The sequence below is a fragment of the Scyliorhinus torazame genome, chromosome 3, assembly GCF_047496885.1.
Source record: "Scyliorhinus torazame isolate Kashiwa2021f chromosome 3, sScyTor2.1, whole genome shotgun sequence".
Classification (NCBI taxonomy): Eukaryota; Metazoa; Chordata; class Chondrichthyes; order Carcharhiniformes; family Scyliorhinidae; genus Scyliorhinus; species Scyliorhinus torazame.
The window spans coordinates 275,919,387-275,944,693 of NC_092709.1; the positions used below are offsets into that span (position 1 = coordinate 275,919,387).

At 46.0% G+C, this 25,307-nt stretch overlaps 1 protein-coding gene across 2 annotated transcripts in view; it reads left to right on the forward strand.

The window, feature by feature from the left end:
- dnai1.2 (dynein, axonemal, intermediate chain 1, paralog 2) overlaps positions 1 to 25,037 on the forward strand; it is a 441,248-nt gene extending 416,211 nt beyond the window's left edge. For both annotated transcript variants that reach the window (XM_072497265.1, XM_072497264.1), the window contains exons 19-20: positions 2,508 to 2,693; positions 24,542 to 25,037. In XM_072497265.1, the coding sequence (XP_072353366.1) occupies positions 2,508 to 2,693; positions 24,542 to 24,643 (288 nt within the window). In that variant the 3' untranslated portion in view covers positions 24,644 to 25,037. The remainder of the gene's footprint in view (positions 1 to 2,507; positions 2,694 to 24,541) is intronic.
- Positions 25,038 to 25,307: the final 270 nt, after the last annotated feature.

Genomic DNA, 25,307 nt, shown 5'->3' on the forward strand with positions numbered 1-25,307 from the left:
GTTGTTGCACAAGAAAGTACTTGGGGTATTTAAGTCCTTCCCATGCATTTATTTGAATAATTATGTTTTTCATAGGAGGTCCAAGATTGTATTCGGAATCCAAATTATAATTTGGAGAAAATATTATGACTCATCATTATGGCAAAGAAATAAGAGTATGTTGCAATATGTTTTTCATAGGAGGTCCAAGATTGTATTCGGAATCCAAATTATGATTTGGAGAAAATATTATGACTGATTATTATGGCAAAGAAATAAGAGTATGTTGCAATATGTTTATTGAGGAAAGCAACACAAGAGACATGTCTTTAGCAGATGTGAATTTAAAAGCCAAATCCAACCTATTGCTGTTGCATTGTGGAATTTATATTAAAACCAGATCATCAATATACACCAGTGCCTTGGCCGCATCTAGCTAGAAACAGTAAAAGTTGTAAATTGTGTCATTAAAGCAGCTAAAGCACAGATGCTAAGAGATTTTTATGAACATAGGAGTGTAGAGGCAGCATGGTAGCACAGTGGTTAGCACTGTAGCTTCACAGCTCCAGGGTCCCAGGTTTGATTCCTGGCTTGGGTCACTGTCTGTGTGGAGTCTACACGTTCACAGTATATGGCTAAGCAGGCCTTGGGGTTCACTGCGGTCTGCTGCATGCTGCACAACATCTCAATTCTGTGGGGCTAGCACTTCCCACCAGCTATCAGGCAAGTGACTGAGGAAGAGCAACATTAGGAGGAGGAAGAGTGGCATCAACCTAGATAGCCTTTTCTTGGCTTGACTACCTATGAAAGAATAATTTGAGTGCGATACCAGTAACTGCAACTTCAATTCCCCATTCAACAACAGTCCCACACTCTTTATCTTCCCCCTGTCAGTGACCAATTTCTTGTCCTGCTGGTCATAATGTAAGAATAAGTGCCATCACAAAATAAACTTTGTAAACAAAATATTTAAATAAGATCATGCCATATTGTGTCCATAATTAATCACCCTTGTACATTTCCTGAGTTCTTTGATCCCTGCGCATGTATTCACAGGCCATCCAATTTAGCCTTTGTTGTTTTCTAACCAATTTCTTTCCCTTTCTATTTGCTTCCATTTTCCTGAACAGTTTCTTGTGTAATGGTTGGCATAATCTATTGCCTTGGCATAGATTTTTTAATAAAGACAAAGGGAGTTAGACGAGTAAACAAAAGAAGATGTTTATTTATAAAAACAATTATTTACAAGGATCCCACTTAAACCTCACCGGGTCCTCTCTCCGTGTCAGTCGGTCTCTATCTGGCCAACATTTTACACAACGTGGTTTTTGGCCCCGTGGTTGTCGGCACATGCTCCTCATGCCACATGGGGAAACTATCAATCTTGCCCTGTGTGCCTCGTGCAGATTATTACAGATTTCTTCATGATGTTTCTTTATAGTGTTTCCTGGCATTCATGGTGGGATTCGTCGGCTGAGCCCGCCCAGTGGCTGGAATTTCCTGCCCGATGTCAATGGACCTTTACATGGTCCACGATCACCGGTGACACAGTGGTTAGCACTGCTGCACCACAGCACAAGGGACCCAGGTTCAATTCTAATCTCGAGCAACTGTCTGTGTGGAGTTTGCACATTCTTCCCGTGTCTACGTGGGTTTCCTCCGGTTTCCTCCCACAGTCAAAAGATGTGCAGGTTAGGTAGGGTTGCAAGGATAGGGTGCAGGATTAGGCCTAGGTTAGGGTGCACTTTCAGGGGGTCAGCACAGACTCGATGGGCGAATGGCCTCCTTCTGCACTGTAGGAATTCTATGAATCCAGCCCTCAGTATTTTCAGAATATATTATATATTCTTTGGCAGTTTAATATGGTATTTATTGTCTTTTGTTTATTTGAAATTCAAATCAAATTTGAACCTTATTCATCGAAACAAAACTCCATTATATATGAATGCTAATCCTTAAAATCACTCAGTATAGATAAAAGGTAATAAACTGGCCTCTTCCCAAGCATAGGTATACTGAGCCTGATGAGGTTTTAATGCTAGCAAATTGCCTAGTTCATGCCATTTTATGGTTGAGGCACCTTCCTGGCATATATCCACCCTCTGGAAGAGCCTGGCATCGAAAACAGGGCATTCAAATCAAAGCACAGATGCAGATGCTCCTTGCTGCCAAGTTCAGGTCCTTATTTATTCTTCTATCAATTCTTTCTTTTTTCCTATTTTTATTCAGTTAACTTTTTACTTGTGTACTTAATATAGCATATTAGATCGTCTCTCACTTTTCTTTCCTTAAATATGTAATTAGCCCCACAGCATCAATAGCATCCAATCATGTAAACAGATCTATGGCAATGGGCTATTCCATTTTATTCTCCCAACTGCTGTTTCAGTTGTCACAATTCATACACCATTCTTCAGCCAAAAAACAAATCTCATTTTTCTATAATTCCATTAAGTATTTATTTTATTGAGAAAAGGGCTGTGTGTTGTATTATCCATTAATTTTTCAAATTCTTTTCTACTTACCAGATTCATGTGTTTGACTTGAATGTTAACAAATATGAACCAATCTGCGAGCAAACTATCGTGAATAAGAAGAGAAATAAACTGACCCATATTGAATTCAATCCAACCTACCCTATTATAATGGTAGGAGATGAGCGCGGTGGTGTGACAATCTTGAAACTCTCTCCAAACCTCCGAAAACAACCTAAGGTAAGATAATTTGCAACAGATTTTTAAATCAAATAAATATATCCACCCTGTTATTGTGCAGGGAATTTGTGAGATGTTGGGAGCAATTTTGAGCCCAAGTTAGCAGTCTGCGGGATCGCCGACTCGGGCGGAAAATCCAGAGTGATCACTTCCCAATTTTCCACGTTCCTCACCTTGACGTCACTAGTACATGCCTACAAAGGGCGAGAACCTCATTTTAATGTTTTTGAACACATTTCACTGTAATTACCCAGAGCCCCCCTCACTAAACATTCAAATTTCGCTGACATGACGTCATGTCAGCAAGGTTTACAACAGCTATTTGAAGACGTGGATCAGTTGAGGGGATCCTCGAGGGCGCAAAGGTAAGATTTCCTCCTGGGAGAGAGGCTTGGCACAGATGGGCACTGCCAGATTGACACAGTGACAACATGGCAATGCCAACCTGCACCAAGAAACAGTGCCAGGAGAAGTGCCACAGGCTAGCCGTCCGAGAGCCACATTGTGGCGAGTTCCTGTTATGTGTGTTAGGGGAGAGAGCATCAAGGGGAAAAGGGCTGTGGGCAGTGAGGGGGCAACCTTCATGCCTGGGTTGGGGGGGGTGGGAATGGAAAGTGAGCGGGGGTGGGAACCCCGTCAAAACGTCTGCAATGGCAGAGGGTTGGGGAGCCCCCGATGATTGTACGGAGGATGGGGGGAGGGAGAAATGCCAGCGATACCTCTGTGGTTGGGGGACTGGAATTAATCTTCAGTTCTTATCAGGACATCCTTTAAATATGGCACCCCATGGCGCCCCAATCTCTGTGGAGCCGACCTTGCCCACTCCTAATGGCTGTCAAGGCGATGGTGGCCCTCAACTTCTAAGCATCTGGCTCATTCCAGGGCTCGAACAGGGACCTGTGCGGGATCTCCCAAATGTCCGTGCACAGGTGCATCCGCGCTGTCACAGATGCCCATTCGGGCATCGACATACATCACCTTCAACCTGGACCAGGCCAGAAAGATGCCTGAGCTGCTGGATTTTCCCCCATCACTGGCATGCCTCAGATCTAAGGTGCGATCGATTGCACCCATGTCACCCTCCGAGCACTGCTTCGACATTGGTTGCCCTTCATCAACTGCAGATCATACACATCTGCGCCCGATATCCAGGCAGCGTGCGTGACGCATTCATCCTGGCATGCCTGTTGGTTCTGGGCACCTTTGAGGAACTCCCTTGGGTGAGGGTTTGGCTAGTGGGCGACAAGGCTTAACCGCTGAGGTGATGGCGATTGATACCCCAGACCGAGGCGGAGAACCGTTATAATGACACACAGTCAGCAACCAGAGATTCAATGAGCAATGCATTGACATTCTGATGATGCACTTCCAATGCCTGAAACACTATGGTGGGGCTTTCCAAAATAACCCCCCATCGGGTCTCGAGCATCATCGTGGCCTGCTACATACATATCATAACATCGCGCAGCAGCAGGGCGACATGCTGGAGGAGGAGGAAGAAGAACGGCAGGCCTTATCTGATCAGGTGGATGATTGTGTCCAGGAGGATCTGGGCAAGGCTCCAGAGCTAGCATATCAGGACGCCCAACATGTGATCCAGGGCTGCCACACACGAGAGCACCTTATCACCTCCCGGTTTACCAACTAAGAAGCTAGGCCACCGGCAGTTCTACCGCACTGTCCCACCTCTTACCTCTGCCCCCTCACTCACTTCAACATTCAACCACCCCCACATTCAATCCACCTTCCCCTGAGCCTATCCCTTATTCCTTCCATTCTTTCCTTCCCCCTAGAATTCCACTCCTTCCCACTACCACACCACCCCCCTCCCCTTCCGAAGATCAAACCAGCATCACCTCAGGGTGTTGGGCCTGGATTGGCAGTACCAGCAGGTTGTGTCGGCAGGACTCTCTGTGAGTTGAGCTTTGGTGCTTCTCATTGTCTGACAAGGTCAACTTCTGTCTTTATGATAACATACCATTGTCCGCCCAGATGATCCATGCATGTGAGCTGGCGATTCTTTCTCAGGTTGGGAGTTGTGAGAGATTGTGAACAGTCAGGGCTCACACTGGGGATACTGTCATACAAGGTGGGCTCACGCTGCTGCTCCCATATCCTGCCACTTATTGGTGAGGGTGTAAGCATGTGGGATGTTCTTGTGTCATGGGCACAAGACTCATTAATGCCCCTTGATGAAAATGAGAAGTCTTTGTCAAATGAGTGGTGTGGTGTTGATTGAATACTTTGCATCTACTTTCGCAAAAAAGGGTGATGATGCAAACATTGTAGTTAAACAGAAATATTGAATAGGTTATACATAGTGAGAAATGTAAAGGGAATATAAAGGCGTTAAGTCTCTTTCAAAGTAGAAAAATCATTAAGCCTGAATGAAATGTATCCCAAGCTCTTAAGAGATGAAAAGCAGGAAATAGCAGAGGCTCTGATCATTTTCCAGTCCTCTCTAGTTATAGACATTGTGGCAGAAACCGAGAGGATTGTTAACATTGTTAAAAGAGCAAAAAGAAATAGATTGAGCAGCTCGAGACCAGTCAGCCTTGGTGTTGGGAAAATTATTGGAAAAAATTCTGAGGGACAGTATAAATGCCACTTAAAAACCAAGGAAATTCAGTGTGGATTTGTTTAAGGGAAGGTTGTGTCTGACTATCTTGATATAATTTTCTGAGGAGATGGCAAAGCGAGTCAATGAAGATGATGTATATGATGTAGGCTACATGAATTTTGGAAAGATTTTTGACAAGGCCCCAAATGGCACACTGGTTGGAAAATTGAAAGCTGATGGAATCCAAGGGATATTTGCTGGTTGGATTGAAATTGACTCAGTGACAAAAAATGAAGGGTCAACAGTTGTTTTTGCGACTGGGATGTGGGGTTCAGCAGGGCTCAGTATAAGATTCCTTACTTTTCATGGTGTGGAATAATTGAGACTTGATGATAGGGGCAATTTTAAGGAGTTCAAAGATGATACAAAACTTGATGATGTGATTGCTAATGAGGACAATAGCTGCAGACTGCACGAGGATATTGATGGGCTGACTAGCTGGGCAGAAAAGTGAAACATGGAATTCACGGCAGCATGGTAGCACAAGTGGATAGCACTGTGGCTTCACAGCGCCAGGGTCCCAGGTTCGATTCCCCACTGGGTCACTGTCTGTGCGGAGTCTGCACGTTCTCCCCGTGTCTGTGAGGGTTTCTTCCGGGTGCTCCGGTTTCCTCCCATGGTCCAAAGACGTGCAGGTTAGGTGGATTGGCCATGATAAATTGCCCTTAGTGACCAAAAAGGTTAGGAGGGGTTATTGGGTTAAGGGGATAGGATGGAAGTGAGGGCTTAAGTGGGTCGGTGCAGACTCGATAGACCGAATGGCCTCTTTCTGCACTGTATGTTCTACGTTCTATGTTCAATGTGAAGAAGTGTGAGGTAATAATGGATGGTGAGTGCAAACAAAGCATAGAAATGCATGATAAATGATAGGATACCGAGAAGTGTGGAGGAATGAAAGGTCATTGGAGTACAAGTCCACTGATCCCCAAAGGTAGCAGGACAGGTAGATAAGAAGGTTAAAAAGGCATGCAAGGTACTTTCCTTTATTAGCTGATGCATAGATCATAAGTGCAAAATTTTTGTCTATTTAACTTCATGGTTTGACAACCAGGCAGACTTTGTTGCAGGAGTCCGCTTGTCTTGCTTGACTTTCTTCTGGGCGCTCCCACCAATCTCTCCAACACACAAAAGTGGAAACTCCACCCTGTGAATTACAAAATAAATTAAACTGGATTTTAGGGAATGTTAGTTGTTTTTCAATTGTTTTACGTCAATGGCAGCTCAAACAGTTTCAATATATGCTCTTCATCATCAGCAACCTACTTATTTTTAAAGTCTGCCAATAGATCTGGAGTATAGTGTTCTTTTTTGTATTTTAATAGATTCCAGGAGCTTCAGAAGCTTGAAATTATTAAAAATGACAAAAAACATTGGACATGTTCACAATTATCCAGTAATTCTTTGTTCCAGATTTTTAAAGCTCGTTTACTCTCTTTTCAACCCGTCAATTTAATTGCATGATTCTGAACTCCTTTTTATATGAACTGACCTATTTTGTCTGGACTCAGTGAACTGTATTTATTTCCTGATTACTTTACACCTGTTTGCCCCTGAATAATAGTTTATTTTCCATAAAGGGCTATAAACAAATTAATGTGTTGTATATTGAAAATACTATTTCATCTGTGAAAAAGGATTATATACTGAATCTGTGCCGAGATTAAAGCGAAGTAGAATCAAAAATCACTCAACTTAATTTTTTAAAGAGAAGTCTCAAGATTTTACCGCTGAATGTGGTTTAAAAAATTGTAGGAATCATGGCAACAAATATATAAGAACTGCTATTTTGGAAAACAAATTGGAAGATGTACAGCGATAGCAACCATGATCTTTCATTGTCTTTGTTGTTTCATTTTCATTTGTTTTGTTCCATTCAAAATCCTCTTGTGTTTTTACTTCTCCCTTTCAGTCAAGAACATTACATTTCTGCTGTGGTAATTCCCTCATTGTTGCTCCACATCACCTAAAATAAATAGTTATCCCAGGATCCTGTCAGTCACCCCTGATAGACAAAGGATTGCTCCAACCAGTCACTTGTCTACTTGAGATAATTGAATTTGAATGTGCCAGAAAAAGATAAGTGTGCTGGCAAACTGGAAACACAAGAAAAACTCAATCAAAAAGGCTAATTGAATATAACGTTTATGTCAAGGGCACTGGATTATAAAGAAAATTAGTTTATTCTCCAGTCAAATGAAATCTTGATCAAGTATTGAGTTCAGTTTTGGGTACTGTATCTTAGCACTAAGTAGTACAGATGGGTGCAGAAAGTTGTAGAGGATTCAAATTGACAAGTGATTTTGGAATATATAGCAGCTGAAGATTAATATGGGAAAGAGTGAGGCCATCTATTTTTGATCTGAAGCAAATAAATAAGAGTATTTTCTATATTTTAAGAAATTAGGAACTGTAGAGAAGCTAAGAATTTTGGAGGCCAAGTTCACAATTATTCAAAGCTAGTAAACAGATGTGAAATTCAATCAAGAATACCAGTTGAATATGATTTTCATTTCAAGCAGGCTGGAGGTTGTCCTTCAGTAGAATGGAGCCTTGGTCAGATTCCATCTTGAGGACCACATTCGGTTTTTATCTTAGGAAATAAATATTGGCTTTGAAGGGGCTGCAGTGAAAACATATCAGAATAATACTAGGAATTAGATAGTTAAATGATGAGGACAGATTACATTGACATGGCTTGAATGGCAATTGTTATTATTTTTCCTTCTAGTCCAAGGATACGATTATATATATATAAATTTTGACATCTGGAAAAATGTCTGCTGGAGCATCAGAGATTTACATTCGCATGATGGACTGAAAAGAGCCATGAATCAAGGGGAAAATCCAATAACTAGTCCAAAAAGTGACCACAGCTCTGTCTGGCATTATTGGCAAACTCATTGCTAAAATAGATGAAAAATGTTATCTTGTTAATAATATCAAAACAAAATACTGCAGATGCTGCTATCCAACTTAATTCCACTATCAGCACCTTTTTAAATCTTTATTGTAACTATTAACACTCTTTTTGTCCCGTGTCCATCATATCTTTGTCAAAATCTCTTTAGCTGCCACCTATCCCTGTCCTTCTATCCTGCTCCACCTTCTCCATCTCCATCGTCAACTAGATAATCCGTCACATTTCTATCCCTCTTCAGCTCTGAAGAAAAGGCAAACAGACTCAGAATGTTAACTCTGTTTCTCTTGTTGCTAACTTTTGGTTGGCTCTTAATTCGTAATTTGCTCTGTTTGTTTAATCTTTGCTCTAGAGTCGCCAGGTATTTTTATGATACCGCCACGAGGTTCAAGTTCAAGGACTGATCAATAACTCAACACACCAATTAGTAAGATTCAAATCAAAACACATTTATTATACACAGTAAATCACTACTCATGCATAAACTCTACTTTCTAGACTATTCCTATCACTAAAAGGCCTATACTTAGCTTCGGACTGGCCCACCAGGTCAGGGGAACAAATGGCCTTTCGTTCAGGTCCTGAGTCTGCAGGATTCAAAAGCTGGTATGGACTGGTAGCTAGGAGCGCCTATCTCGTAGCGAGCATTGACTTGAGACTTACTTTGTTGGCGTGGCTGCTGGACAGTTCACTCTCAGGGGTTGCTTCGCGTTGCTGAGTGACCCTGCCCAAGAAGAACGATTTGAACTTGGGGGCTTTACTTTATAGTCCCTAGGGGCTTCCCGCCCTTCGGGGCGGACCCCGTACCTGGTTCCAAGCGATTGGACTGCGTTCCGATCACTTGGATCGATTTCTCCAATACTGGAGTTGTTCCCTGATCGCTGGGCGGTCCCTAAATGTCCGTTGGCCTTCCTTTGTCTTGGCTCCTGCTGGCGACGAGGAGTCTGGCTTGGCTTTATTCACCTTAACTGTTGCAATTATGCCTTGGAATTGCTCATTACTATGCAGATGGCTGCTGGTTTCAGTGCTGTCTGGTTTTTTACAGGTTTCAATACACATGATTTCTGTGCTTGCTAGTCTTTGCCTGTGTTGTCTGAATTTCCCTTCAGCCTTTGCGGTTCTCCATTTTAAATCGGGAAGTGGCCAACTCAGGTGGCTACACTCTTACCACAGATACCGTTAGATCTGCTTAGCTCATCCAGCATTTTCTGTTTTCATTTCATGTTGTCAATAATGTATGCTCAACAGCAAATATCAGGCCCTGCCAATGACCTTGTTTCAGTAACAAAAGTGCTTTCATGTAAAGTGCAATGTAAGCTACTGGATGATGGCATACTATTCACAAAGATTAACATTATTTTCTGATGCACAATTAAACCTGAATTTTCTAGTAAACAGCCAATTCTGAATGGCTAACTCCCAAAACGATTGCTTGCCTGTCCTGTTTTACACCATAATACCACAAGATATAGGAAGAGAATTAGGTCATTTGGCCCATCGAGTCTGCTTCGCCATTCGATCGTGGCTGATGTGTTCCTCATCCCCATTCTCCTGCCTTCTCCCCAAAAACCCTGGGCAGAATTCTCTGGTAATGGGGCTATGTCCCCACACACGCAGGAACACTGGCGCGAATCACTCTGAACTTTCCTGGAGAAAGTCCTGAGTGATTCTTCCTTTTGCAGGGGGCTAGCAGAGTCCCAGTGTGCTCCTCGCAGCTCCGGCTGCTGATACGGGGCCCTGCACTTCCGGCCACGGGTCCGCGCATGTGCGTGGCTGCCGCCTGCGGTAGCGGCCCCGCACGACTTGGTGGACCCACAACGTGGGCCGCCCGACAGTATACGCCCCCCGAGATCGCACGCGCCCGCCGATCGAAGGCCCCCAATCGCGAGCCTGGCCGTCCTGGAGGCCCCACCCAGTGACGGATGTCCCCGCTAGGGCAGCCACGGACTGAGTCCGCAGCCGCCACTCCGAGCTCCCGCCAGGTGGAACCATGCCGGCAGGAATTCGGCCAGTTGTCGGCAGAGAATCGCCGCGGGGGCCTCTTTCAATGGCCCCCGACCGGTCTCCAGTCCCCAGAGAATCGCGGGAGCAGCGTCGGACCCGATCGCAGGTCTGACGTTCATTATCCGCCCCTCTGCCGAGCGCGATTGTGGGGCAGAGGCTCGGAGAATCCCAGCCCTTGATCTCCATATTAATCAAGAAATCCCCTTATTAATAAAGATGTGGAGATGCCAGTGTTGGACTGTGGTGGGCACAGTAAGAAATCTTACAGCACCAGCTTAAAGTCCAACAGGTTTGTTTGGAGTGACTAGCTTTCGGAATGCAGCTCCCCCATCAGGTGAGTTATTAATTAAGAACACCAGATTTGTGCTGGTTACCTATAGGGCTACAGACCAAGAACTGGATGGTGGAATCAGACAGAATTGTTCTTTCTTAGAATATCAGAACTAGAGCAGGAACAGGCCATTTAGCTTCTCGAACCTTCTCCACTGTTCAATACGATCGTGGCAGGTCTCATCATGGCCTCAACTCCACCGTCCTGCTCGTTCTCCATAAACCTTCAACCTATACGAATTAAAAATCTGTCTATCTGATCTGGAGAGATGGGATAATCTCCCTTTGTCGTTGGCTGGCCGGGTGCAGGCAGTCAAAATAAATATTCTGCCATGGTTTCTGTTCCTGCTTCAGTGTCTACGGTCTCTTTTCCAAAGGCATTTTTTCAAGGGTTGGATAGGCTGGTCTCGCCATTTGTGTGGGCTGGGAAGGTGGCGCGAATAAGGAAGGTGGTGCTCCAAAGGGGGCAGCAGTTGGGGGGCTTCGCTTTTCTGAATCTGTTGCACTATTACTGGGTGGCGAATACGTAGAAAGTACATGGCTGGAGGAAGGAGTTGGAAGCTTTGTGAGTACGGATGGAGGCGGGTTCCTGTAAGGGGCAACGGCGAAGTTAGCCCCAGGAAAGTATTCTGGGAATCCGCTAGTGGTAGCCACACTGAGGATTTGGGGGCAATTCCGACAGCACTTCAAGTTGAAAGCCGAGTCGAAGGTCATGGTTTGAGCCAGGGAGGATGGATGCGATGTTCCGGTGATGTGATGGTTTGAGCCGGGAGGATGGATGCGATGTTCCGGGGATGTGATGGTTTGAGCCGGGAGGATGGATGCGATGTTCCGGGGATGGGAGGAGAAAGGGGTGAAAGAAATGAAGGATCTGTTTCTGGAGGGGAGATTTACAAGTCTAGAGGAGTTGGGGATTGATGCACGATCAATTGCACAAAGACTAAAGTTGGGTACAACTATGGCTTTATTACAGTCAGATGCGTGGCCTCCTGCTGCAGCTGGCGAAATGGCAGAGCACTGGACGTCATGCATATTTATACAGTCCTCCGTGGGTGGAGCCAGCTGGCAGGAGCTACCAGCGAACCTGTAGTGCAGGTCCTACCTTACATCTCCTATTACAGTGGTTCACCATATTCACCCCCTGTTAAAAATGAGTCCAGCGGGGGTGACGTGAAACTATATACAATTAGTGCAATTATGTACAGTGGTAGGGAAAGAAAAGTCCATGTTGACGGTCCGGAGTCCGTCAAAGGTTCAGCCGGTCCGGTGCTTTGGTGCTTCGTTGGGATCAGCGTAACGGTGGCGGTGAAGTCGGTGCTGGCGGTGTTGGAGGTGGCACCGATGGCGGTGGTGGCGGTGCCGCTGCTGGCCAGTCATCGGGGAACTCCGGAAGCGTGCAGAAGTCCTCTTCACCCTCTTGTGCGGAAAATGGGGGGGATGGGTGCTCTGGTGGGGTAAATATTGGCGGCGAGGTGGGGGGCGCATTGGTGGGGGGGGTGTTGGGGTGGAATCTGACGGTGCCAGGTCCCTGAGTGAGACAGTATCTTGGCGGCCATTGGGGAACTCAACGTAGGCATATTGAGGGTTGGCGTGGAGCAGGTGAACCCTGTCCACCAAGGGGTCCGCCTTATTGAGTCGGACGTGCCTACGGAGAAGGACCGGTCCCGGAGCAGCGAGCCAAGTCGGGAGCGACACCCTGGATGTGGACTTCCTGGGGAAGGTAAAAACACGTTCATGGGGTGTGTTATTAGTGGCGGCGCACAATAGTGACTGGATGGAGTGTAGAGCGTCAGGGAGGACCTCCTGCCAGCGAGAGGCTGGGAGGTTCCTGGACTGTAGGGCCAGCTGGACGGCCCTCCAAACCGTCCCATACTCCCATTCTACTTGCCTGTTTCCCCGGGGGTTGTAGCTGGTCGTCCTGGTGGAGGCTATACCCCTGCTGAGCAGGAACTGACGCAGCTCATCGCTCATGAATGAGGATCCCCTGTCACTGTGGATGTAGGCGGGGAAACCGAACAGAGCGAAGATGGTGCTGAGGGCCTTGATGACGGTGGCAGACGTCATATCGGGGCATGGGATGGCGAAGGGGAATCTGGAGTAGTCATCGACCACACTGAGGAAATTTGTGTGTCGATCGGAGGAGGGGAGGGGGCTTTGAAATCCACTCTGAGACGTTCAAAGGGGCGGGAAGCCTTCACCAGGCACGCACGGCCTGGCCGGTGGAAGTGCGGCTTGCACTCCGCACAGACCTGGCAGTCCCTGATGACTGTCCTTACTTCCTCTACAGAGTAGGGCAGATTGCGAGCTTTGACCCGATGGTACAATCGAGTGACCCCCGAGTGACAAAGGCTGTCGTGTAGGGCCCGGAGTTGGTCCACTTGTGCGCTGGCACATGTACCTCGGGAGAGGGCATCTGGGGGCTCGTTGAGTTTACCGGGGCGATACAAGATCTTGTAATTATAGGTGGAGAGCTCGATTCTCCACCGCAAGATAAGTATGTACCGGTCAGGCAGGGAGGAAGGCGTCGAGCGAGGGAACCGTGGTTTACCAAAGAAGTGGAATCTCTTGTTAAGAGGAAGAAGGAGGCCTATGTGAAGATGAGGAGTGAAGTTTCAGTTGGGGCGCTTGATAGTTACAAGGTAGCGAGGAAGGATCTAAAGAGAGAGCTAAGACGAGCAAGGAGGGGACATGAGAAGTATTTGGCAGGTAGGATCAAGGAAAACCCAACAGATTTTGGAAAGGTGCAGAAGTCATAGGGTAGTAGACATGGGCGACTTTAACTTCCCAAATATTGAGTGGAAACTCTTTAGATCAAATAGTTTGGATGGGGTGGTGTTTGTGCAGTGTGTCCAGGAAGCTTTTCTAACACAGTATGTAGATTGTCCAACCAGAGGAGGGGCAATATTAGATTTAGTACTGGGTAATGAACCAGGGCAAGTGATAGATTTGTTAGTGGGGGAGCATTTTGGAGATAGTGACCACAATTCTGTGACTTTCACTTTAGTAATGGAGAGGGATAGGTACGTGCAACAGGGCAAGGTTTACAATTGGGGGAAGGGTAAATACGATGTTGTCAGACAAGAATTGAAGTGCATAAGTTGGGAACATAGGCTGGCAGGGAAGGACACAAGTGAAATGTGGAACTTGTTCAAGGAACAGGTGCTACGTGTCCTTGATATGTATGTCCCTGTCAGGCAGGGAAGAGATGGTCGAGTGAGGGAACCATGGTTGACAAGAGAGGTTGAATGTCTTGTTAAGAGGAAAAAGGTGACTTATGTAAGGCTGAGGAAACAAGGTTCAGACAGGGCATTGGAGGGATACAAGATAGCCAGGAGGGAACTGAAGAAAGGGATTAGGAGAGCTAAGAGAGGGCATGAACAATCTTTGGCGGGTAGGATCAAGGAAAACCCCAAGGCCTTGTACACATATGTGAGAAATATGAGAATGACTAGAGCGAGGGTAGGTCCGATCAAGGACAGTAGCGGGAGATTGTGTATTGAGTCTGAAGAGATAGGAGAGGTCTTGAATGAGTACTTTTCTTCTGTATTTACAAATGAGAGGGGCGATATTGTTGGAGAGGACAGTGTGAAACAGATTGGTAAGCTCGAAGAAATACTTGTTAGGAAGGAAGATGTGTTGGGCATTTTGAAAAACCTGAGGATAGACAAGTCCCCCGGGCCTGACGGGATATATCCAAGGATTCTATGGGAAGCAAGAGATGAAATTGCAGAGCCGTTGGCAATTATCCTTTCGTCCTCACTGTCAACAGGGGTGGTACCAGGGGATTGGAGAGTGGCGAATGTCGTGCCCCTGTTCAAAAAAGGAACTAGGGATAACCCTGGGAATTACAGGCCAGTTAGTCTTACTTCGGTGGTAGGCAAAGTAATGGAAAGGGTACTGAAGGATAGGATTTCTGAGCATCTGGAAAGACACTGCTTGATTAGGGATAGTCAGCACGGATTTGTGAGGGGTAGGTCTTGCCTTACAAATCTTATTGAATTCTTTGAGGAGGTGACCAAGCATGTGGATGAAGGTAAAGCAGTGGATGTAGTGTACATGGATTTTAGTAAGGCATTTGATAAAGTTCCCCATGGTAGGCTTCTGCACAAAGTAAGGAGGCATGGGATAGTGGGAAATTTGGCCAGTTGGATAACGAACTGGCTAACCGATAGAAGTCAGAGAGTGGTGGTGGATGGCAAATATTCAGCCTGGATCCCAGTTATCAGTGGTGTACCGCAGGGATCAGTTCTGGGTCCTCTGCTGTTTGTGATTTTCATTAATGACTTGGATGAGGGAGTTGAAGGGTGGGTCAGTAAATTTGCAGACGATATGAAGATTGGTGGAGTTGTGGATAGTAAGGAGGGCTGTTGTCGGCTGCAAAGAGACATAGATAGGATGCAGAGCTGGGCTGAGAAGTGGCAGATGGAGTTTAACCCTGAAAAGTGTGAGGTTGTCCATTTTGGAAGGACAAATATGAATGCGGAATACAGGGTTAACGGTAGAGTTCTTGGCATTGTGGAGGAGCAGAGAGACCTTGGGGTCTATGTTCATACATCTTTGAAAGTTGCCACTCAAGTGGATAGAGCTGTGAAGAAGGCCTATGGTGTGCTCGCGTTCATTAACAGAGGGGTTGAATTTAAGAGCCGTGAGGTGATGATGCAGCTGTACAAAACTTTGGTAAGGCCACATTTGGAGTACTGTGTACAGTTCTGGTCTCCTCATTTTAGGAAGGATGTGGAAGCTCTGGAAAAGGTGCAAAGAAGTGCGGGTTAGGTGAATTGGCCAATGATAAATTGCCCTTAATGTCCAAATTGCCCTTGGTGTTGGGTGGAGGTGTTGTATTTGGGTAGGGTGCTCTTTCCAAGAGCTGGTGCAGACTCGGGGGGCCGAATGGCCTCCTTCTGCACTGTAAATTCAATGATAATCTATGATTAATCTAGGACAAAGGTTCGGCACAACATCGTGGGCCGAAGGGCCTGTTCTGTGCTGTATTTTCTATGTTCTATGTTCTATGACCACAATTCGGTGACGTTTACGTTAGTGATGGAAAGGGATAAGTATACCCCGCAGGGCAAGAGTTATAGCTGGGGGAAGGGCAATTATAATGCCATCAGACATGACTTGGGGGGGATAGGTTGGAGAAGTAGGCTGCAAGTGTTGGGCACACTGGATATGTGGAGCTTGTTTAAGGAACAGCTACTGCGTGTTCTTGATAAGTACGTACCGGTCAGGCAGGGAGGAAGGCGTCGAGCAAGGGAACCGTGGTTTACCAAAGAAGTGGAATCTCTTGTTAAGAGGAAGAAGGAGGCCTATGTGAAGATGAGGAGTGAAGTTTCAGTTGGGGCGCTTGATAGTTACAAGGTAGCGAGGAAGGATCTAAAGAGAGAGCTAAGACGAGCAAGGAGGGGACATGAGAAGTATTTGGCAGGTAGGATCAAGGAAAACCCAAAAGCTTTCTATAGGTATGTCAGGAATAAAAGAATGACTAGGGTAAGAGTAGGGCCAGTCAAGGACAGGGATGGGAAGTTGTGTGTGGAGTCTGAAGAGATAGGCGAGATACTAAATGAATATTTTTCGTCAGTATTCACTCAGGAAAAAGAGAATGTTGTGGAGGAGAATGCTGAGACCCCGGCTATTAGAATAGATGGCATTGAGGTACGTAGGGAAGAGGTGTTGGCAATTCTGGACAGGCTGAAAATAGATAAGTCCCCGGGGCCTGATGGGATTTATCCTAGGATTCTCTGGGAAGCCAGGGAAGAGATTGCTGGGCCTTTGGCTTTGATTTTTATGTCATCATTGGCTACAGGAATAGTGCCAGAGGACTGGAGGATAGCAAATGTGGTCCCTTTGTTCAAGGGGAGTAGAGACAACCCCGGCAACTATAGACCGGTGAGCCTCACGTCTGTTGTGGGTAAAGTCTTGGAGGGGATTATAAGAGACAAGATTCATAATCATCTAGATAGGAATAATATGAGTAGGGATAGTCAGCGTGGCTTTGTGAAGGGTAGGTCATGCCTCACAAACCTTATCGAGTTCTTTGAGAAGGTGACTGAACAGGTAGACGAGGGTAGAGCAGTTGATGTGGTGTATATGGATTTCAGTAAAGCGTTTGATAAGGTTCCCCACGGTAGGCTATTGCAGAAAATACGGAGGCTGGAGATTGAGGGTGATTTAGAGATGTGGATCAGAAATTGGCTGGCTGAAAGAAGACAGAGGGTGGTGGTTGATGGGAAATGTTCAGAATGGAGTTCAGTTACAAGTGGAGTACCACAAGGATCTGTTCTGGGGCCGTTGCTGTTTGTCATTTTTATCAATGACCTAGAGGAAGGCGCAGAAGGGTGGGTGAGTAAATTTGCAGACGACACTAAAGTCGGTGGTGTTGTCGACAGTGTGGAAGGATGTAGCAGGTTACAGAGGGATATAGATAAGCTGCAGAGCTGGGCTGAGAGGTGGCAAATGGAGTTTAATGTAGAGAAGTGTGAGGTGATTCACTTTGGAAGGAATAACAGGAATGTGGAATATTTGGCTAATGGTAAAGTTCTTGAAAGTGTGGATGAGCAGAGGGATCTAGGTGTCCATGTACATAGATCCCTGAAAGTTGCCACCCAGGTTGATAGGGTTGTGAAGAAGGCCTATGGAGTGTTGGCCTTTATTGGTAGAGGGATTGAGTTCCGGAGTCAGGAGGTCATGTTGCAGCTGTACAGAACTCTGGTACGGCCGCATTTGGAGTATGCGTACAGTTCTGGTCACCGCATTATAGGAAGGACGTGGAGGCTTTGGAGCGGGTGCAGAGGAGATTTACCAGGATGTTGCCTGGTATGGAGGGAAAATCTTATGAGGAGAGACTGATGGACTTGAGGTTGTTTTCGTTGGAGAGAAGAAGGTTAAGAGGAGACTTAATAGAGGCATACAAAATGATCAGGGGGTTGGATAGGGTGGACAGTGAGAGCCTTCTCCCGCGGATGGAAATAGCTGGCACGAGGGGACATAGCTTTAAACTGAGGGGTAATAGATATAGGACAGAGATCAGAGGTAGGTTCTTTACGCAAAGAGTAGTGAGGCCGTGGAATGCCCTACCTGCTACAATAGTGAACTCGCCAACATTGAGGGCATTTAAAAGTTTAGTGGCTTTTGTTTTGGTGCAACATTGTGGGCTGAAGGGCCTGTACTGCGCTGTATTGTTCTATGTTCTAAGATTTTATCATTTTTGATCTTGCCCCGCTGTGTGTTATTGAACATGAAGGCTACCAACCGTTGGTCCGTAAGGAGAGTGAATCTCTTACCGGCCAGGTAATGCCTCCAATGCCGCACAGCTTCAACGATAGCTTGGGACTCCTTTTCGACGGCTGAGTGTCGAATTTCAGAGGCATGAAGGGTGCGGGAAAAGAATGCCACGGGTCTCTGCCTGGTTTAGAGTGGCGGCAAGGGCGACGTCTGAAGCGTCGCTTTCTACTTGGAAAGGCAGTGACTCGTCCACTGCGCGCATCCCGGCCTTGGCGATGTCTGCTCTGATGCGGGCGAAAGTGTGTTGTGCCTCGGCCGCGAGGGGGAATTGGGTGGACTGAATGAGTGTGCGGGCCTTGTCCGCATAGTTTGCGACCCACTGAGCGTAGTAGGAAAAGAACCCCAGGCAGCGTTTGAGGGCCTTGGGGCAGTGGGGGAGGGGAAGGTCCATGAGGGGACGCATGTGGTCGGGGTCGGGCCCGAGAAGTCCGTTTTGGATTATATGGCCGAGAATGGCTAACCGGGTCGTGCTGAACACACACTTCTCTTTGTTGTAGGTCAGGTTGAGAAGAGTGACAGTGCGGAGGAATTTATCGAGGTTGGCATCGTGGTCCTGCTGGTCATGGCCGAAGATGGTGACATTATCTAAGTACGGAAAGGTGGCCCGCAAACCGTACTGGTCGACCATTCGGTCCATCTCTCTTTGGAAGACCGAGACCCCATTTGTGGCACCGAAAGGGACCCTAAGGAAGTGGTAGAGGCGACCGTCCGCCTCGATGGCAGTGTATGGCCAGTCCGACTTCCGGATGTGGAGCTGGTGGTAGGCGGATTTCTGGTCAATTGTTGAGAAGACCCGGTACTGCGCAATCTGATTGACCATATCAGATATGCGTGGGAGGGGGTACGCGTTGAGCTGCGTGCACCGATTGATGGTCTGGCTGTAGTCCACAACCATCCTGTGTTTCTCCTCCGTTTTAACCACTGCCACTTGGGCTCTCCAGGGGCTGTTGCTGGCCTCGATAATACCCTCCTTAAGCAGCCGCTGGACTTCGGACCTGATGAAGGTCTTGTCCTGGGTGCTGTACCGTCTGCTCCTAGTGGCAACAGGCTTGCAATCCGCAGTTAGATTGGCAAAAAGGGAGGGGGGATCGGCCTTGAGGGTCGTGAGACCGCAAACAGTAAGGGGGGGTAAGGGCCCGCCAAATTTGAGGGTGAGGCTCTGGAGGTTGCTGCCAACAGGAGTGCAGCGTAGAGATTAGGAAGGACATAGAGGCGGAAGTTACTAAATTCTACGCCCTGGACCGTGAGGGTGACTGTACAAAAGCCTTGGATCAGGACGGTGTGGGATCCAAATGCTAGGGAGATCCTTTGATTGGCAGGGTAGACCGCGATGGAGCAGCGCCTTACCGTATCTGGGTGAACGAAGCTTTCAGTGCTCCCGGAGTCCAGCAGGCACAAGGTCTCGTGCCCGTTGATTTTAACCGTCGTCGACGCGGTGGCCAGGTTGTGCGGGCGAGATTGGTCCAGCGTCATCGAAGCGAGCTGCGGGTAGCCATTGGATGCTTCGGGTGGCGAGCGTGTGCAGTTCCGATGTTGGGATGTCCGGAGACCCTGTGGGGGACAAGATGGCGGCGCCCATGGTGCGCACATTGCGGGGTCGGGACAAGATGGCGGCGCCCATGGGGCACACGTGGTCGAAGGAGGGCAAGATGGCGGCGGCCATTGGTCGCACATGGACCCGGGAGGAGAAAATGGCGGCTCCCATTGTGTGTCTGGGGGAGGGGCGATAGCGGACGCGATCGCAGCGACTGCGCGGGCTACTGAGCAGAGACTGACCCTTAGAGCTTTTAGTCTGGCTCATCATTTTTGGTACCACCATGTCTTTTAAGCGAGAAGCCTCTTTGGCTTGGTGGTCCGCTTGCCGATTACCCGCGTCCACCAGGGTTTTGCCTGTCGTATGGGCAGCGCACTTTATTACGGCTATTTGTTTAGGGAACATTAAAGCCTGTAGTAATTGTGAAACTAGCTGTTTGTGGGATATTTGAGTGCCTGCAGATGTAAGAGATTCCCTGTTCCATAATTGACCGAAGTCGTGTGTGACTCCAAATGCGTATCTGGAGTCTGTGTAAATGTTTATTTTCTTATTCTCGCCGAACAAGCACGCTCGGATAAGTGCAAATAGCTCGGCTTGTTGGGCGGAGAACGGTGTTTCAAATGCTGCTGCTTCCAGGGTTTCTCCCTGCTGATTAACTATAGCGTACCCTGATAATCTATCCCCCCTTTCGCCGACGGAAGCACTGCCGTCTGTGAAAACAGTTAAGTCTGCATCGGGCAAGGGAGTGTCAGTGAGATCATCGCGCAAGGAGGCTTCCTCTCTGAGGAGCGTCAGGCAATCGTGGCCTGGGTGTGAGCATTCCGAGGGTGGTTCGGAGAGAAAACTTGCTGGATTGATAGTGGTGCAGTGGCGAAATTGGAGCTTGGGATTATTCAGGAGATAAATCTCGTATTTGTTCTACCGAGCCATGGTTAAATGTTGGGTTTGGAGCTGTCCGAGCAGGGCCGTGACAGAGTGGGAGCTGTAAACCATAATGTCCTGCATTGGACATTAGGGTAAGGTTAGCCGCCGACTGGAGGCTGTTGTAAATAGAAGCAAGGATCTGAGTGCAGGCGGGATAGTCAAGAACTGTCAATTTAAGAGAACTGTCATTATTCTGAATATTGCTTTATTAATTTTAAGAAATTAACATATCTTGTTAGTAGTGCTTTCTTTAATAGAATCTACGAATTCATCTACAGAAAACCAAGAGACAGCATAAGATTGGTTCAGTTATATATGTTTCATAAGTTATTGTGTTTGATATTTTAAAATAAATGTTTAGAATTAGCCTGGGAATTAAAATGTCAAACAATGTGGAAGCTGGTTTAAAAAAAAACTCAGATTAAAAAGAACAGATCGTTCAAAGACATTTGATAACGGGAATTTGGCAGCAATCCAACTTTTACTCCCAGTCTATTTGAGTGACAAATATTTTTTTTTTTAAAAGTTTGGAGATGCGAATGGCATCATTCCAAGCTATACGCCTCTTTTTGGCTCTGCAAGAAAATTAACCATTTCAACAAGCTTTTGTGTACAATCCAGAGGATGTCAAAGTGCAGAATGTTGCACTTTCATTCCCAATAACTCTAAAGAAGTTAAAGATTTGGCATGACATATCCAAAATGAAATCAAAAAACTTGATCCACCCCAATTTATCTCTCTCTGGGATAAAATTTGTGGGTGGCTTGGACATACTGGAATGTCCACAATAAGAATAATCCTATTCTCCTGTGTAGCTGTATTCATCATTTACATAACATCCCAATGTGCTAAGTGCATAAAAAAACTATTCACTAAACGCAGGGGACCAGCTATTAGAATGATTCAAACTAACCCAACTGTACCCCCAATCGATGAATTTGAGCTGAAATATTATGATTGAAATGTTACTGATCAATCAACTGTTTGACTGTATTATTAACATATTGTATAATTTATTAATACTGAATCAGTATTATCAAATTTGATTAATTTATTAATTATAATAATTATTTTGAAATGCCTGGTTGTTGGGCCCCGGGGGTTGGCAGGGTTGTATGCTATATTGGGAACTTGCCGAACGGGGAACTGACACTGCGGCTGATAATCGTCTGGGTAATCACGGAAATCCACCTCTGGTGCCCCCTCTTTTCCCGGGACTAGATCCTATCCCTCAGTATCTTCTCCAACAGTTTGCCTACCACTGACGTCAAACTCACAGGTCTATAATTACTTGGATTATCCCTGCAACCCTTCTTAAACAAAGGGACAACATTAGCAATTCTCCAGTCCTCCGAGACCTCACCCGTGCTGAAGGATGCTGCAAAGATATCTGTTAAGGCCCCAGCTATTTTGTCCCTGGCTTCCCTCAGTAACCTGGGATAGATCCCATCCGGACCTGGGGACTTGTCCACCTTAATGCCTTTTAGAATACCCAAAATTTCCCCCTTCATTATGCCGACTTGACCTCGAGTATTTAAACATCCATCCCAAGCCTCAACATCTGTCATGTCCCCCTCCTTGGTGAATACCGATGCAAAGTACTCATTAAGAATCTCACCCATTTCCTCTGACTCCACGCTTCAATTCCCTCTTTTGTCTTTGAGTGGGCCAATCCTTTCTCTAGTTACCCTCTTGCTCCTTATATACAAATAAAAAGCTTTGGGATTTTCCTTAATCCTGTTAGCCAAAGATATTTCATGACCGTTTTAGCCCTCTTTATTGCACTTTTGAGATTTGTCCTACTTTCCCGATATTCCTCCAAAGCTTCATCAGTTTTAAGTTGCCTAGATCTTATGTATGCTTCCTTTTACATCTTATCTAGTTTCACAATTCCACCCATCATCCATGGTTCCCTATCTTGCCATTTCTATCTCTCATTTTCACAGGAACATGTCTGTCCTGCACTCTAATCAACCTTTCCTTAAAAGACTCCCACATTTCAAATGTGGATTTACCCTTAAACAGCTGCTCCCAATCCACATTCCCTCGCTCCTGCTGAATTTTGTTATACTTGGCCTTTCCCCAATTTAGCACCTTTAGGACCACTCTCGTCTTTGTCCATGAGTATTCTAAAACTTACGGAATTGTGAGCTCTACCCATATTGCCTCAGTGCTCAAATCCTCCATCGTGCCCTCCTTAATCACAGCTGTGATATCATCTCTGACCAGTAATGCAACTCCACCACCCCTTTTACCTCCCTCACTATCCCTCCTGAAGCATCTATACCCTGGGATATTTAGTTGCCAGTCTTGCCCTTCCCTCAATCAAGACTCAGTAATACCAATAACATCATATTCCCAGGTACTAATCCAAGCCCTAAGTTCTTCTGCCTTACCTGCTACACTTCTCGCATTGAAACAAATGCACCTCAGACCACCTGTCCCTTTGCGTTCATCATCTCTTCCCTGTCTACTCTTCCCCTAAGTCACATTGAGTTTATTATCTAGTACCTTACTGGCTTTAGTTGCTGCCTCTTTACTGACCTCTAACTTCCTAATCTGGTTCCCATCCCCCTGCCACATTAGTTTAAAACCTCCCCAACAGTGTTAGCAAAAGCACCCCCGAGGACATTGGTTCCAGTCCTGCCCAGGTATAGACCATCCGATTTGTAATGGTCCCCCCAGAACTGGTTCCAATGTCCCAAAAATCTGAACCCCCTCCCTCCTGCACCATCTCTCAAGCCACGTATTCATTCTGACTAGTCTTGAATTTCTACTCTGACTGTCTCGTGGCACTGGTAGCAATCCTGAGATTACTACCTTTGAGGTCCTATTTTTAACTTATCTCCTAACTCCCTAAATTCTGATTGTAGGACCTCAACCCGTTTTTACCTCTATTGTTGGTGCCTATATGCACTACGACAACTTGCTGTTCACCCTCCCCCTTCAGTATGTCCTTCCGATCTGAGACGTCCCTGACCCGTGCACCCGGGAGTCTCGTTTTCAACCACAGAAATGTCTGCCTACTCCCCTTACGATTGAATCCCCTATGACTATAGCCCTGCCAGTCTTTCTCCCACCCTTCTGTGCAGCAGAGCCAGCCACGGTGCCATGAGCCTGGCTACTACTGCCTTCCCCTGGTGAGTCATCTCCCCCAACAGTATCCAAACGGTATACCTGTTTTGGAGGGAGATGACCGCAGGCGATACCTGCGCTGCCTTCCTACTCTTTCTCTGCCTTTTGGTCACCCATTCCCTGTCTCCCTTACCAATCCTAATCTGCGGTATGACCAACTCACTGAACATTCTATCCATGACCTCCTCAGCATCGCGGAAGCTCTAAAGTGAGTCCATCCGCAGCTCCAGAGCCGTAATGCGGTCTAACAGGAGCTGCAGCTGGACACACTTCCCACACATGAATGAGTCAGGGGCATCGGCTGCCTCCCTGAACTCCCACATTGAGCAAGAGGAGCATAACACGGGTCTGGGATCTCCTGACATTTTTATACTCCCAACAGTAAGTTTTTAAAAATATTTACTCCCGTGCTCAGCAAGCACTCACTCAGCAACCACACCTGATAACACCTCAGGGAAAAGAAAAACTACTTACCAGTCACAACCAATCACTTACCTGCAGGCTGTGATGTCACGGTTCAACTTCTTTCTACATCTACCTGCCCTCGAGTCTCCCTCTTGATCTTTACTCGGCTGGGATCCTTACAGCGATTGTGTTGTGGGGGTTTTTTGGTTAGAGGAAGAGGTAGGGAGGGAAACACTGAAGAAATGTTTCGGGTTTAACTGTCACTTGACAACAGCTCCTCCACAGACTACCTTTTGGATGCAGTGACCGCAGTGCGCAGATGCAAATTTCCCCGCAACAGCCAATCAGCAGCTCCGCTCTATTGCACTCTGCACAGATTATCAGACTCTTTTGTTTAGCAAAGAAACTTTTCTCTCCTCAAAAGTGAAATGACAATCTGCTGACCTACATACCGCCATTTTCCTTCTTTTATTAAATGTAGTCAGAATTACTGAAAAATAATAGGCAAACACCATTGAAGGGTGTATCCTGGGCATAAAACCTAATCTTGCCATTTTTACACTTCTGCTTCAATTGGAAATTCCTGCAAATGTGTGATATTTCACAATGTAACTTATTGTTTAATTCTACTGAATCAATGTAACTAATCATATTGTTTGTCTGCTCTAAACTCTTATTATCCGATTCAATCTTAGGCAAAGAAAGGACAAGAAGTACAAAAAGGGCCTGAAGTGGAAGTAGCTAAAATGGACAAGCTGCTGAGTCTGGTCAGAGACCCCGATACTAAGCAGAACTAATATTACCCCTGTGAGACTAATTGATCAACTGGTCCACATGTGTCAGCATTCACGCATGGAGCATACAGAAGCGCACCTACCTCTGCCAGCCACTCAGAAATGAGGGACCGGATAACTTTTAGCACAGTGCATTTAAAAATACAACACAACATCCTCACATTCATACATTCAGCAAAACCTATTAAACATAATAGTGCATTTAGAAATATATTTTTCTGCTGCTTAATGGTAGTTCTCCTGGTAATCTATAAAATGAAAAAATATATATATAGAAACATAAAAGTTTGTAAAAATCATAGCTATCTTTATTTTGCTGCATCTTACAAATAAAGATCTGTGTGTTATTTGCTTGTGGCGAAATGTAGACTTCATATATAAAATATGATATATATTTTCCATGTGTACAGTGATTTTGCTGTTGAATTAATTGAAACATAAGTATATTTATTCCAGTTTATAAGGGAAACTAAACGTTTTCACTCCGCTTCACGAGTTCTTTAGGTTGTGAGGCTGTTTCTGACCAAAGAAGACATTAATGCTGCAAAGTAGACAATTGTCAAATATGTCAAGTTTCAAACAAAACTGAAAATCCAATCCCCTCACCAGCCCAACACACATTCAGTAGGCTATAATTCCAATAGGATTATTTGTATACTTTAGATCA